This window comes from Bicyclus anynana, chromosome 9, assembly GCF_947172395.1.
Source record: "Bicyclus anynana chromosome 9, ilBicAnyn1.1, whole genome shotgun sequence".
Taxonomy (NCBI): Eukaryota; Metazoa; Arthropoda; class Insecta; order Lepidoptera; family Nymphalidae; genus Bicyclus; species Bicyclus anynana.
In genome coordinates, this window is record NC_069091.1 from 2,986,478 (window position 1) to 3,001,937 (window position 15,460).

Below are 15,460 nucleotides of genomic sequence, written 5' to 3' on the forward strand. Positions count from 1 at the left end.
GAAACCGCGGGGACGTCCGCTAGTCTTAATATATAAAAAAACAACTGTTGAGTTTCTTGCCGGTTTCTTCTTAGCAGAACCTGCCTTCTGAGCCGGTGGTAGAATTTTTACAAATAGTCAACTGACGTATCAAAAGTACTTGTAAACTTTTATTGAAAATGCAAAAGGTCTCATCGTCATCAAGAAATCTCGAAAACTGTTTGAAGTACTAAGATGAAATTTGGCAGCGCGCTATGCGCTAAGAATGGATTTTGCGATAGAACTGAATTAAAGCAGTCTAAAGGCGGACGAATTCGCGGGCGTCCGCTAGTCTATGATAAAAGCATGAGCTGTCAAACTTTCAGCCTTCATAATATAAGGTATGTCTGGCTATCGCAAGCCCTTAATCCAATAGTTTTTCTATGAATAAATAAATAAAATAAAATAAATTAATGTAATGTGTCAGCGTCGGTTAAACGCACCTTGTCAGTTATAATGCCCCAATATTGTAATAATAATAGGCATCCCCTTATTACCTTCTATCCCTCTATGCCGTATATCCAGTGGTAGTGCGAAGTGTCCACCGAATGTGCGCTGCTATAAATATAATGGAGCGATGCAACAAAATGTACAGCAATGATAATTATCATCGATAGACAATTCTCTTATGCTTGGGGACAAAGTTTCACTCGTTAAAATGTATGTCACTATCAAATGTTAATAATAATGACCGGACCCGATGGCTTAACGTGTTTTATAAAGAATAACATCACTTCACAAATCTAGGCTGTTAGTGATTAAAAATAGAAAACCTTAAACATAGGCTCAGCGAGACAGTTATAATGGATGTCCCGTAAATATTACGACATACTCTGCAGGGTGATAGCTTACATTAAGGCCTACTAAAATAACGCAATATATATTATCCGTAACCTTATGATTCCTTTTTTTTAAGTCGGTTAAAAATAGTCTCATAAGTAGTTATATTTCAAACTTTAGTCTTGTTTTATTTGTTGTTTAGCATTAATATAAATTTGTATTATTATCAGCGATTTTAATGTTACCGCTGAAAGAATAAATAATCTTATAACCGGAAGTAATTTTACGAAGCAATCGTAAATTAATAGACATCGTAGATTTCTTATCTGATATCTACAATTTTAAATATTTAATGAATTGTACTGAATAATTAATAATTATTATTTCATTATTATGAAATCGGATTATTATCTACTAGCTGACGTCGCGCGGTTTCACCCGCGTGGTTCCAGTTCCCGTAGGTATATGGGGATAATATATAGCCTATAGCCTTCCTCGATAAATGGGCTATCTAACACTGAAAGAATTTTTCAAGTCAGACCAGTAGTTCCTGAGATTAGCGCGTTCAATCAAACAAACAAACAAACAAACAAACAAACAAACTCTTCAGCTTTATAAAATTAGTATAGATTTAGATAAATGTTAGAATGGAGTAATACAGTGTGTTTTATTTGTTTCTTAGAAGTATGATAAATTGTTGCATTGAATCGATTTTCTTTATTAAGTACTTTAAAGTTTTAAGAGCTTTGATTATATCAGTATGTCAGCCCTTTTGTTTCCAAATTTCTATTTTTATATAAGTATTATTGTAAAAATAAACAAAAAGTTACCTTCATTATAAAAACGTATTCTGCACTCGGTATCGCTAGTCAAAAACATAGCATTAATGTATCAGTGGGTGCGTGACGTAACCACATTGTAATAAGTAAATAGGGGTGATATTATGTGACAGTGCAGATATAATAAAACAAATAAGCGAGTGACATTTGTGACAGATACACGTTATTAGTTTGGCGCGCGAGGGGGAATCATAGGTATGAAAGGAAAATTACCTTTATTAACCGACTTTGAAAAAGGGGGTATGGTATTCGGTCAATGTCAAAGTCCAAGTCGAATTCAGTTTATTCAATTAAAATCGTCATTTTACATTGTCAATATATTTTTTTTACATTATTATAATATCTGCCTGTGTGTTTGTATGTTTCCGAGATATTTTCAATAACCTACTGATCTGCTTTCCCTTGTAAGTACACAATGTGGGTTTCAATTATTATAATTTTAAAATTATTGTTTCACAATTGATACGTAATAGTCCAGTGGAAATGACCCTCTGCTTTCCATTCGGAGGGCGTAGGTTCGATTTCGGGCCGGCGCATGCACCTCCAACTTTTCAGTTATATGCATTTTAAGAAATCAAATAGCACGCGTCTCAGACGGTGAAGGAAAACCATCGTGAGGAAACCTGCATACCTGAGAGTTATCTTAATTCTCTACGTGTGTGAAGTCTGCCAATCCGAATTGGGCCAGCGTGGTGGACTAAAGTCTAACCACTCTCATTATGAGAGGAGACTCGTGCTCATTCGTGAGCCGAATATGGCTTGTTAATGATGATGATGATGAATTGAATTTCTAACCCGAGGGAATCCTAGATTTATCTAACAGATATACATGAAAAAATACAGTAAATTCTGCACCTACTAAGTCTATAAAGGTATTTTTACACACTAGGTCTAAACAGGTTGATCCTGCTGCCGCCACCTAACAAAATATTTATGTTAGGTGTACACACTCTTTATAAATGTTGTGAACTTTGTAGATATCTGGCTTGTGTAATATTACTAAAGACTTGCACTGTTTGCTGAGATAAGCCCATTTCAGTGCTGTGGCCTGATTTAAGTGTTGGCGGAAAGCGGTTACTTGGAATTGGTGGATGGTCCACTTGATGTTAGGTGGACAACTATTGCCTATAACAGAACAACACATCTCAGAGAATCGATTATTATATTAATTTATTAAAATTGATTATTACAATTATATTACTTTACGTAATTGTTGTTAGCGTTAAATTTTGAAATAAAAATTATGAAAAAATTAGTTTGTATATGCGGATGTCAAGGAGACGCGTGATGTTTTATTTTTTATAGGTTTCACCGGCTTCACCACGCTGATTGTAAAGGCTCATTCTGGATCATTCTTTATTCTGTGGAGGACATTAAATCCTACTATGTGCTGTTTATAAGCCCACCAACTTCTAAATAAATGTTAACGGACGTAAAACAGTATATTTCAAATGTAAAATTGAGCTTGACAACACTAGCCACACCTTAAGTACTGAACCTATAAAGGTAAAGGATAAGAAATAACTTTAGGGCAGTTTGCGTTTGAGTCTCCTCTCAGAATGAGAGGGGATAGGCTTTAGTACCACCACGCTGGCAAAATGTGGATTGGCAGACTTCATACACGTAGAGAATTAAGAAAATTTTCAGGTTTTCTCATGATATTTTTCCTTTACAAGAGATATTTAATTTATTAAAATGCACAAAACTGAAAACTTGGGAGGTGCATGCCCCGGACCAGATTAGAACTTACGGTCTTCGAATTGAAGGTAGAGGTCATATCCACTGGGTCATCACGTCACTCTAGTTATAAATAATTTTGACATGTCTGTCGGTTAGCATAAATATGGATAACTAGCTGACGCCGCGCGGTTTTACCTGCGTGGTTTATGTTCCCGAAGGATTACGGGGATAGTATATAATCAAAAGCATTTCTCGATAAATGGACTATCTATCACTTAGAGAATTTTTCAATTTATCAGTAGTTCCCGAGATTAGCGCGTTCAAACAAACAAACAAACTCTTCAGTTTTATAATATTAGTATAGATATGTAGATACAGAATGCACCGAGCATAACGCTTTATTCAAAATCACTCAATTCGCATAAGATAATTATTATGATACTTGACTGTGAATGGACGCATTAGAATAACACGTGGATTTAGGTTAAGCGTCACATATCAAACAATAGTCTTATCAAACAACTGATAAGACATACTCGTGTACCCATCTAAGTATGTATTAAGTCAAGATGACCCAGGTTCTTACAATCATCGTCCTCTGAGTCATTGAAAGGCGAATAGAATTGATATTGATATTTTTAATGTAACAACGAATTGTAATAATCAAAATGATTATCATAAATAAATTATGTTTTATTATTTAAGGTAATTTGGCATATAATTTTTAGTATATAATGCAAATTAAAACGTTCTCTAATAGCATTTGTTAAAATACACCCAATGTCTTTTAGTCATACGGCGATTTTTAAAAATATTCAGAAGTTTATGGTTCTTTCTGTTTTTTTGAGAGTCTATTGTATGTTGAAAATTGCCATTACCAGCAGGTAGTTTGAGATAATACATTATATCAAAACTTGGTGTCATTTGTCATTCAGATCTGACAACTTGCGGCGACCATTACTGGAACATTCGCCATAAAAAAGAAAGCAATATTATAAGAACTATTTAATGCTGGATCAATAAATCTAATTACTACTAATAAATAATAAATGTTTGGACTTTGGAATGATGGGTTCGAAACTACTTCAGCATATTCAAAAAAGTTGTTATTTTTTGCCATTAATTTAACTTTGCAATTGCACGTTGTAGAGTCAACATCTCCTGAGGATGCTCCGGTTTCGGGGTGAAACGTACGTAGAGAGTATTTTGTCGGACCTGGGTGACGTTGTCGCATGGGTTCGCCGAATTTTCGCGGATGATAGCAAAATAAATAAATCATTATATAATTTTGCCATTCCCATTATCGCGTTATCAAGTTATACGCGATCTATATTGTTTTTTGATTAGGTTAAAATCAATGATGTTAAATAATGTTAGATGTGTCATGAAAAATGAGGCTCTCAAAAGAGGAAATTTCCTCATCTCAATGTTAGTTGTGGTCAACAACGAACGTTATTTAAACAAATAATACCTAAATATCGTCTACAATGTCGAGTTGTGTGTTCAGGAAGTTTAAAAGCTACATATACATAAATAAATATTGGGATTAAAGACAAAATTGTGCATATGTGCGCTCAGTTTTGTAGCTTAGTATTCGGATCACTTTTTGCGGTGATTTTGTAGGGACGTAACCAATCTATAGTATAAAATTATGATTGTTTAAAATAAAAACTGCTTTTGAGCGATGAAAAAATAAATATAAGACAGTGTTTTCCTTCTTTCAGTTGGTAAACAAATCGGTCATTATGGTAAAGGCGCGGAGAAACTAAGTATTTTTGACCGTCGACCAATGAGATAATGTTATGAAGAGAAGTAGACAAAATTCAACCAACGGCGGTGCAACCGGAAATACCGCCATCTCTTTCATTGCGTTGGTACGAAAGAGATGGAATTGGGATAACTCCGACGTCATTGGACGACATTTTGTCAATATTTACTTGACTGGTCGTATTTCAGCATCACTGTTCGCCTTAACTATGTATGTCTAGAATGCACTTAGCGTTTTAGTTAGATTAATTAAGTTCACTTATGATTATCGAATCCAGTATAGCCATTCCTGAACGTACATACGAGTAAATGCATTTAATGAAAACCTCTCATGACAATAGTATAGTTGACTCATATCAAATTTAATTTACACAATAATTATTAATTTCGTATATTTATAGTTTATAGTACATGGAATGAGGGTCCGAAATATATGGATATTAATTAATATAAAACTTGAGAATTTCTTATAAAACTTAATTTAAAAATAATGTATTTTTTTAAATTTTCCAAACGTCAAAACCACTGTCGTCCATTTTGTGACATCATATTGTTACTTGATGTACTAAACGTCAAACTAATTGTTAACTAATATTTTTGTCAAACGCTCCGTTTGTAAGGGATTTTTTATAATGACGTCATGAAACAGTTGAAATATAGACCACCATGGCCGACAGGCGTTTTGGCTCGTATTGTCTAAAACATACATACATACATAAAAACTAAAATTTTCATTTCGTCTCAAAAAAATATTTAAAAAAATCACTCTAGTAAAAGTAAGTAATAATGAACTATTTATGACCATTAAATAAAAGTGTCAACTAGTGTATTGAAACATTTCAAGATGTAGTTAACAATGTATTTGATCATATTAATAAATTATGTTTCCCAAGTCTAATTAGTATCTACCTCGGGAGAGCTTTAAAATTTAGATTTCCAGAAAACAAGTAAGTATACTTACCTATTCAGTGTAAAAATTGAAGTAATTTTCTTTAATGTAACATTTTAATTAGTTCTCCAGTTACGTTTAATTAAAGGCGCGAGTTTGGTGAAGTCTCGCGTACAGATCATGTAGGCAAAGTTGGGAAAAGTTGTTGAAAAGTGAACATTATCATAATGATATAGATATAGCTTTTTGTTGAGTCCGCTTAGTGGATATTAAGAGTAATTTACTTAGTTTTTTTCATCAAACTATTTTATAGTAGTGTACGCGTAGTTTTAGTACTGAGCCGTGATAGGCCAGTGGATATGACCTCTGCCTCCGATTCCGGAGGGTGTGTGTGGGTTCGAATCCTGTCCGGGACAAGCACCTCAAACTTTTCAGTTGTGTGCATTTAAAAAATTAAATATCACTTGTCTCAAACGGTGAAGGAAAACATCGTGAGGAAACCTGCATACCAGAGAACTTTCTTAATTCTCTGCGTGTGTCAAGTCAGCCAATCCGCATTGGGTCAGCGTGGTGGACTATTGGACTAACCCCTCTCATCCTACTTATTCTCACGTTTCTGTAGCACCCACGACTATAATTGATCGTGTGTTTACTGCGTACATGACTTGTATAGTATGCCGCGTGGGTACTACCGTCTTTTTCAGAAACGTGAGAATAATTGACCGTCAATGGGGATCTTTAAGGAGTAGGTACGTACCTAGTTACCTACTCCTACGGGTAAAGTGGATTTTCTCAAAGGTCAGCCCGTTACAAGTCAAACGGAAGCTTGTAAAAAGAATTGAAACAAAATTTACTTCATAAACTTCTGTTTCAGTTGAACCTAAATAAACCGACCTACATTTTTAAAGCTAAGAAACATAAAAAGCCTAACTAACGCGCGCACACAATCGACTATGCACCATTCTATATTAAGTACTTAATCTACGAGTATACTAATACTAATATTATATAAGTGGAAGAGTTTGTTTTATTTGTTTGTTTAAACGCGCTAATCTCAGGAAATACTGGACCGATTTGAAAAATTTTTTCAGTGTTAGATAGCTCATTCATTGACAAAGGCTATAGTTTATATTTTATCTCCGTATTCCTACGGGAACGGGAACCACGCGGGTGAAACCGCGCGGCGTTTACAATGCTTCGACAATTAGACCGACAGAGAGGCAGACAGACAAAAATCTTATAAAGGTTTGAAGGCGGTGCCAATCCAGTGTCGTGTTTTAATTAAAGCCGTTTCTGACAGAACCACACAAATTTTGTAATTTAAACGGCTTAAATTAAAACATTGGTTTGGCACCGCCTTCAAAATGATCAGTTAGCTCATAGGTATTTACGATGTTATTTTTTGCTTTTTAGTTTAGTAGGTATGTTCATTTTTGTGTTGAAAGTCGGTTGATTTTTTTTTTGTATGTAATTCAAAAGCTCGAACTCACATAAGCTATTGCCAAGGATTTTCTGAATCGATGTTATGTGTGACATTATGCATGTAAAACGACATACACACAACATAACTGTTTTATAATCTCTACACACACACAAAGTCGGTTCTAAATACGATGTCATCATTGTGTGTTCGAGATAACAGCAAAGGACTTACTTCATCTTGATACGTATCTGTCTAAGTACATTCATACAAATATAATGTAGGTACTTGTAACATGCGGAAGTTATGATGATCTCTATAAGTACTAACTTAGCCAATAAATTACTTTGTTAAATTAATCACACTAATATTATGAAGGCGAAAGTTTGTGTGTTTATGTGTAAGTATGTTTGTTCCTCTTTTACGCTGCGGGAAATATATTTTATTCTGGATTAACACATAGGCTACTTTTCATCCCGGAAAAATCCATGGTTCCCGCGGGATTTAGGAAAACCGAATTCCACGTGGACGAAGTCGCGGGCATCCGCTAGTATTAAATAAATTACTATTGTTAAATCTTTATATAAAAATTATCAATTTGATAATATTGTTAAACCTTTAAATTAAAATTATCAATTTATTTTTAACCCGCCATTAATGAGGTTAGGTGTCTCATACCCGGCCATTTGTTAAACACTAAATATTTCGGAAATTAGTGATTCCTGGAACTAGGCTGACTCCGAGCTAGAAGGGGTGGTACTCAGAGTGATTAAATAACTTAGTTAAATGGGGATAAACAAAAAAATAATCTTTGGCTGAGTTTGTTGTGGGCTCTTTTCGGACCAAGGCGCGTTTGGAACCCTTGTAACTTTAATTTTAAGTTTTAAAAATCATGATATAATCCTGACCTTTCAAAAGTGCTTGTAAACTAAGCCTGATTGAAATAAATGATTTTTTGAATTTTAATTTTGATTGATGTGGTACCTAATAATGTCGGAATTGTCACAGTTGCGTTGCAGAGGAGTAAACTACACGTTTTCCCCACCTACAATATGGGTATCAAGTCAAGAGTGTTTGTATTGATGAGAACCTTTCACCTGAACCTAACCTCACTCTCACGCCATTTAAGTTCCTTTTTTTTGACATTCTCTTGCACGGAAATTTGTGAAAATTATGAATCCAACTTATAGTTGTTGATCCTTATCAATACTTCGAGTTCACCGATAGTGATGTCATATTATATGCTACGTTTACACGACAATGTCCTGCATGTTTTTATCGTATACACAAAATACATACATTCTCCGTATCAACGTCGTGTAAACGGTCTACGGTCATCATTATATGCCACTGTTTATTCGTTAATAGCAGAACCTCGGTGTATCACCCATGTAGTTCCCATTTCTATGGGACTACGGAGATAAAAATATAACCAATGTTACTCTCTGATATTGTAACTATCAATGGGTGAAAGAATTTTTCAAATCAGTCTAGTAGTTTAAGTTTTTTCTTTAGATACAAAAGTACAAATCTTTATTCTTTATATAATTAGTGTAGAAGAACCAACGACATAATATCATATTGTACCTACGGCCCATAGACTCAGTGATCAATCGATTTGACGGTAAATTATGTTAAAACATGTCATCTAGTTGCTTCCCGCGTAGCATTGGGAACAACTATTGTACACCGTTTATATGAAACGTAAGCACTCATTCACACGAGAGTTTTTTTTAACAGACGTTAAAAAAGTGTTCAAAAATAGTATAAAATAAATTGAGGTCTATTTCCAACGACCAAAATTAAAAAATCAACACTGCTAAAAACTGTCGTACGTATACGTATCCTTGGGGATACATTTGAAGTATTTGAACGCTTCTTTAACGTCTGTTAAAAAAGCGCTCGTGCGAACGGGGGCTAACCTAACTGTAGTACAGTAGGTGTATGTCGCATAAAGAAAGAATGCCGTGTAGTAATGTCCGGTAAAATTCGCTCGTGCGAATAGGGGCTAACCTAACTGTCAAATACCGTAGGTGAGTATGTCGCATAAAGCCGTGTGTATCCTGCTTTTTATCGCTAGCGGTATCATACTAAGGCTTACACTAAGGCACTTACTTCGTCTTGGAGTACGGTGACGCCGGCGAGCCCTTGTGGTTCCGGTTGGGGTGCGAGTGTCGGTTGGCGTTGGTGTCGAGGCCGCCGCCCGGCGATATCTTGCCGGCCAGTGCGTTCAGTGAGTGCAACATGACGGGCGGCGGCCGCTCTCGTGCTAGCGGCCTGGTCACTATGACGCCTCACCACCGTTTGCGACTCCGCTATCAGCCGCCGCCTTATCTCCTGATAAGCGCGGTGGCACCCCTCCCCCCCGCGTCATTGCCGACACCTGACGCCCGCGAGACCACACTAGCGATTAACTACACCCAAACTTGATACAGCGCATCGCGATTTAAAAAAAAAAAGAACACTGTCTATGCTATTTATCTGCACATCGCGTTTGAAAACACTGTCACAGTTTTAGATAATTTTTATTTAGTTCTGCACTTTTAGTTTAGCTAATTTTTATTTAGTTTAAACCACACTAGCTATGAGTATCTCCACATAAATTTACTACACAACATCTCGTCTCAAAAACACACACGTCCTATTGTTCTTCATTGAACTGTTGTATCACTTGTATTAAAAACCCAGCAAGAAAACGAAGAATAATATATACAGCTTTTTTTAAATCTTTAAAAACAAAGGGAAATTACAACGTCCGATTTGTCCCGTTTACACTTTTCCATTTCGACTGATAAATCGCTATAACAGGGTCCGTTTGCAAGACAATAAAGTCTTGTAACAAATAGTCCCCAGTGTGATCTCGCGCGTACACCTTTAGTGTAACGTTTGTAATATTTGTTTAAACTTCGATTGGGGTCAGTGTCCTGTCCGGCTGACACATCTCCACAACATATTTTTGGTTATCACTGAACTTTCACAATACACTGTTTTCACTATAAATGTCCTCTTTTTTATTCACTATTTTTTTTTTTTCTTATCACTTTTTAAGAATTAACCACACTGTGACAAAAATAAGTTTTATTAATTCACTGAACATGGCAGTTGCGATATTTTATTCCTACAATAACTTTATTAAATATGTTTTTTATTTTTTACAAGTTTGCCCTTGACCACAATCTCACCTGATGGCAAGTCATAATGCAATCTAAGATGTAAGCGGGCTAACTTGTTAGGAGTATGATGAAAATCCACACCCATTTCGGTTTCTAACCGACATCGTACAAGAACGCTAAATCATTTGGCGGTACGTGTTTGCCGGTAGGGGGTAAATAGCCACGGCCGAAGCCTCCCACCAGCCAGACCTGGACCAATTAAGAAAACCTCAGTCGGCACTATACGATCACTAAGGGTAGGGTAAACATTATGAAACCCCTACAGATTAAGAAACCTGAAAAACATTCACCCTACATAAAATCAAGTATATTTAGCTAACGCAGGTTTTCCTTCTAAAAAGGTTTACAAAGACTTTCCGTTACAAAGTATGCATATAATATTATAAAGAATTTTCTCCATAGAGTTCCAAGTGGATACAATATTCCCCGAAGCGCCTGATATTAAGATGATAGCAATAAAATTTGATTCCTCGTAAACGATGTGACACGATAAAAGATTCTCTCAGGAGTAATCCGACGAAATGAATAAAACGAAGTAGATACAAAATCAAATTATACGACTACCCTTCGAAAACGGTTACGTTTAAAAATAGATTTGCGAGTATATTAAATACTCATAACGGTCCAATAGGTTAATATTGCGCCTCACTTTCATATGAATTCACAATGCCTATGAAGTTAGGTATATTATAAACCTTTTATGAATTTTATAACCGACTTCAAAAAAAAAGAGGAGGTTATCAATTTGTCGGAATCCTTTTTTTATGAATGTTCACCGGTTACTCGAAGACGTCTGAACCGATTTGATTTTTCTTTTTATTTGAAAGGGTATTCTTTCAGTTTGATCCTATAATAATCATGTCAGGATCTGATGATGGAATCCTGGAGAAATCGAGGGCAACTTTCGAAAATTATAGAGGCAACTAATGTGTTTGTTAATGTTTTCATTAAGTATTTTAAAGCACTACAATCCAATGGAGGTCTGGTATTGATCTGATAATGGCGCCGAAGCATAGATGAGGGGGTTAGTTTAGTAGAAACATGTTTGTGATTTTGAAGTCGGTTGTATTTTTTTATTAAAAATTATTTTCCTATATGGTGCGACTCTGCTCGTGTAGAATTTGTTTTCTTCGACTTTTTTGTAACTTTTTGTTTGTTTGTTCGATATCTATTCTTATATAAGTTCAGTGGTGAACCGATTTTAAATGTTTTTTATACTAATAGAAAGCCACGTTATTTGTAAGTGTCATCGATTTAATCCCCGTATTTTCACGGAAACTGGAACAACCTACACCACTGTCCATTTACGTGTTTCTCTAGGGATACATTAGAAAGAAACAAAGAAAAAACATTTATTTAAAAAATTGTGCCTTACACCACAATGCCTAAGTAAGCACTATTGTTGTGTCTGATGCTTCAAACACCTGAACAATTGAAAATCAAAACTAAAGTAGTTGAAGCATCAAAAACCACTTCGTCATGTTTGGCACAACCTTGAAATAACATTAATATAATACGAACTTTTATTCCAACAAACGTTCCCTTTTTGACAAAGGTCATTGAACTTGATCAATAAAAAACATTCCCTTCGTTTTGAAAAACAATATACCTAGATACAATTAACTGACAAAAAATCAGTAAAGTAAAGCAAGGACACCGGTTTTCAGCTTCTGTTAAGAAAACAGATCCCTCCGTAAGCTCTCATTCGCACGGGAGTTTTTAAAAAGTTTTTCCAGTGTCCAAAATTTAAAATGCAACACCGCTTGGAAAAAAATACGTGTTTCAAAAACGCTGTCGTGTGAACATATACTTAGGAATGCATTTGTTGTATTTTAACGCTTTGTTAATGTCCGTTTAAAAAGCTCTCGTGCGATTGGGGGCTAAGTGTGAATTTAACCGATTTATTTGAACTATATTTTTCCTCAACAGTTATTTGATTATAGCATTTTAACAGGCAATTGTTTCACCCTGTATCTGTGTGCCAAGCGCTAAGTAGTTTTGTAGTCTTGCCAAACATTTATTCGCTTTGTACGTGCATTATTCACTGGGGCTTAATTCGTGCTGATAAAACAAACTTGCATTTGAATATCTCAAGCGCTGAAAAGATTGCATTGATATTTAATTTAAATTATTTAACCTACTCAAGATACTCGTATTATAGAAGTTATTTTATTTCTGTATTCTCGTAGGGAAACCATGAATTTTGGGTAAGAAATTCTTGTTGGAAAATCGCATTTTTTGGTATTGTACGGTTTGGTTAGATTACGAAAATAGGTAGGTTACAAGAGCGTCTGTACGGTCAAACCTATGATATATCTCATACTAGCGGATGCCCGCGACTTAGTCCGCGTGGAATTTAGTTTATCACAAATCCCGCGGGAATCATGGATTTCTCCGGGATTAAAAGTAGCGTATGTGTTAATCCAGAGTAAAATCTTTTTCCATTTCAAATTTCAGCTAAATCCCTTAGAACTAAAGTAGCTACAGTGTAAAAGAGGAATAAAAATACTTATAAACACACACACTCTGAAACTTTCGGCTTTTTAATATTATTAGTTATTTTTTACACTCAAACCAATGATATATCTCAGATGTAGCTGTGCAGATTCCTACGAACCTGGTAACTTCAGGACTTCCTGACAGCTTTATAGTTAAATGTCAGGATTTCCTGTAAGCTTGATAATTAATTTCGGGATTCCCTGTCGGCTTGGTGCCCCTAACTCTGCTGACGGAACCCCCGCAAATTATCCGCATCGCCTATTACGTGGGCATAAATTGCGTTTTTTTTCATCGAGCACGCGAATTATACGACGTCACGAAACTGCCGCGCACCCTTACAAGCGATTGAATATTTTTACACTTGACGACAAGACATTATCAGTAATCAAGATAAGTTCTACAACTATAATACTAATATTATAAAGATGAATTTGTTTGTATGTTTGGTTGAACGCGCTAATCTCAGGAACTCCTGGTCGGATTTGTAAAATTATTTCAGTGTTAGATAGCCCGTTTATCGAGGAAGGCTATAGGCTATATATTATCAACGTATTTTTACGTGAACGGGGACCACGCGGGTGAAACAGCGCGGCGTCAGCTAGTAGTAAGATAAGATTTTTCAATAGTAATATTTTGTCTTTAAAAATGAGCGATATGCCCTTCTCCTATAACTGGGCGGAAGGCATGGTAGGAAATAAGAATAAGTACCTACGTCCAATAGACTTCAATTTAAATCTCTATGATTTGAGTACTATAGTCTGGTAAGTTAGTTGATGATACTCCCATGATATGCGGGCGACGGGGGAAAGACTGTGCGGGTGTTAAATTGTGTGCGGGGAAGTGAGGTGCATCATTCGTCGGTTTTTCATTCATCGCTACACGCCCCCCGGTCCGTGAAAGCCAATCGGGAGTGTTACGAACGAAGTTGTCAAGCTATAGTATGGAACGTATTAACCAATTTATTTACTAAGATACTGGACCAGTCGTATCTATCCTTTGCTGTTTTTGTGCCTGACAGTGGCGTTCCAGGCATAACGTTTGGACGTATGTTACATTTACAATTATATATATTCATTTTGTAGGTATGTAGGCTTGTATTATGTCGGCTTCCGTGGCGCAGTGGTATGGATTTCCTAGACGGAGGTCCTGGGTTCGATCCTCAGTTGGACTGATTGAGGTCTTCTTAACAGGTGGGAGGCTTCGGCAGGCTATCTATCACCCTACCGGCAAAGACGTAACGACAAGCAATTTAACGTTCCGGTACGATGCCACGTAGAAACCTTACGTGGTGTGGATTTTCATCCTCCTCTTAATAAGTTCGGCCACTTCAATGTTAGATTGCATCATCACTTACCATCAGGTGAGATTGTAGTCAAGGGCTAACTTGTAGAGAATAAAAATACACCTAACGTGAGTAATGAGTATGAATACATTTTGTTGTCATATCGATGCCGTATCGTCACCGTGAAATTGAAATGCCATTGATGCTTACAGCGATCGAGGGGGGTGAATTTTTTTTCGACAAATTTCCCATTTGATTGCCATATTTTCGTCGGAGCTTTTAATAAAGGTTATTGTCAGTATTTCGTCGACGACGAGAATGGATTTCGCTGGCATTTCGTCGAAAATTGAAAAGCCATTATGTGACATTATGAGTCTTTTGGCTAAATAAGCTCTAATTTCACGTAGGGTTGCTACGTTTCGAAAATTTGTCTAGACACAAGAAGTTAAAGGATTGCTGTTTAATAAATATGTTAACCCACCTAGCTACTTAATACCGGTTGGCAGCTTATAATATAACATACCTAATTATAGTTAGAGGGCATAGGTTCGAATCCGGTCTGGGGCATGCACCTTCTACTTTCAGTTACTTATTCTAAGAAATTAATTATCACGTATTTCAAACGGTGACGGAATAACATCCTCAAGAAATCTGAGAATTTTCTTAATTCCCTACGTATATAAAGTCTGCCAATCCGCATTGGGCCAGTTTAGTGGACTATTTGGCCTAACCCCTTTCATTCTCAGAGGAGACTAGACTAGCAGTGAGCCTAATATGGGCTGATGACTACATACACTATACTAATATTATAAAGAGGAAACTTTTTGAGTTTATGTGTTTGTGAGGTTGTAGGGGTTAATCTTTGGATCTACTGAATCAGTTTTGAAAACTCTTTTACCAATAGAAAGTCACATTATTTGTGAGTGTAAAGGGTATATTTTATCCCCGTAGGTATTGTCACGAGAATGAAATCTACGTGGCTGAAACCGGGGGGCAGCAGCTAGATCGGACCATCGACTGTCGAAAGTTTTGTCGGCCAACTGTTATTTGTGTGTGTTGTAAAATACGTTACTTTATAATCTCACTCGTGATGTAATAATCTGCCGTCATATT

At 36.0% G+C, this 15,460-nt stretch overlaps 1 protein-coding gene across 3 annotated transcripts in view; it reads right to left on the reverse strand.

Annotated features, from left to right (window-relative positions):
* The window catches only part of LOC112058473 (CUGBP Elav-like family member 2), a 511,519-nt gene that overhangs the window by 171,170 nt on the left and 324,889 nt on the right, over positions 1 to 15,460 (reverse strand). For 2 of the 3 annotated variants that reach the window (XM_024099328.2, XM_024099329.2), the window contains exon 2: positions 9,509 to 10,453. The exons of the other annotated variant lie outside the window; for it this stretch is intronic. In XM_024099328.2, coding sequence (XP_023955096.2) covers positions 9,509 to 9,639 — 131 coding nt within the window. In that variant the 5' untranslated portion in view covers positions 9,640 to 10,453. The remainder of the gene's footprint in view (positions 1 to 9,508; positions 10,454 to 15,460) is intronic. 3 annotated transcript variants of the gene reach the window in all.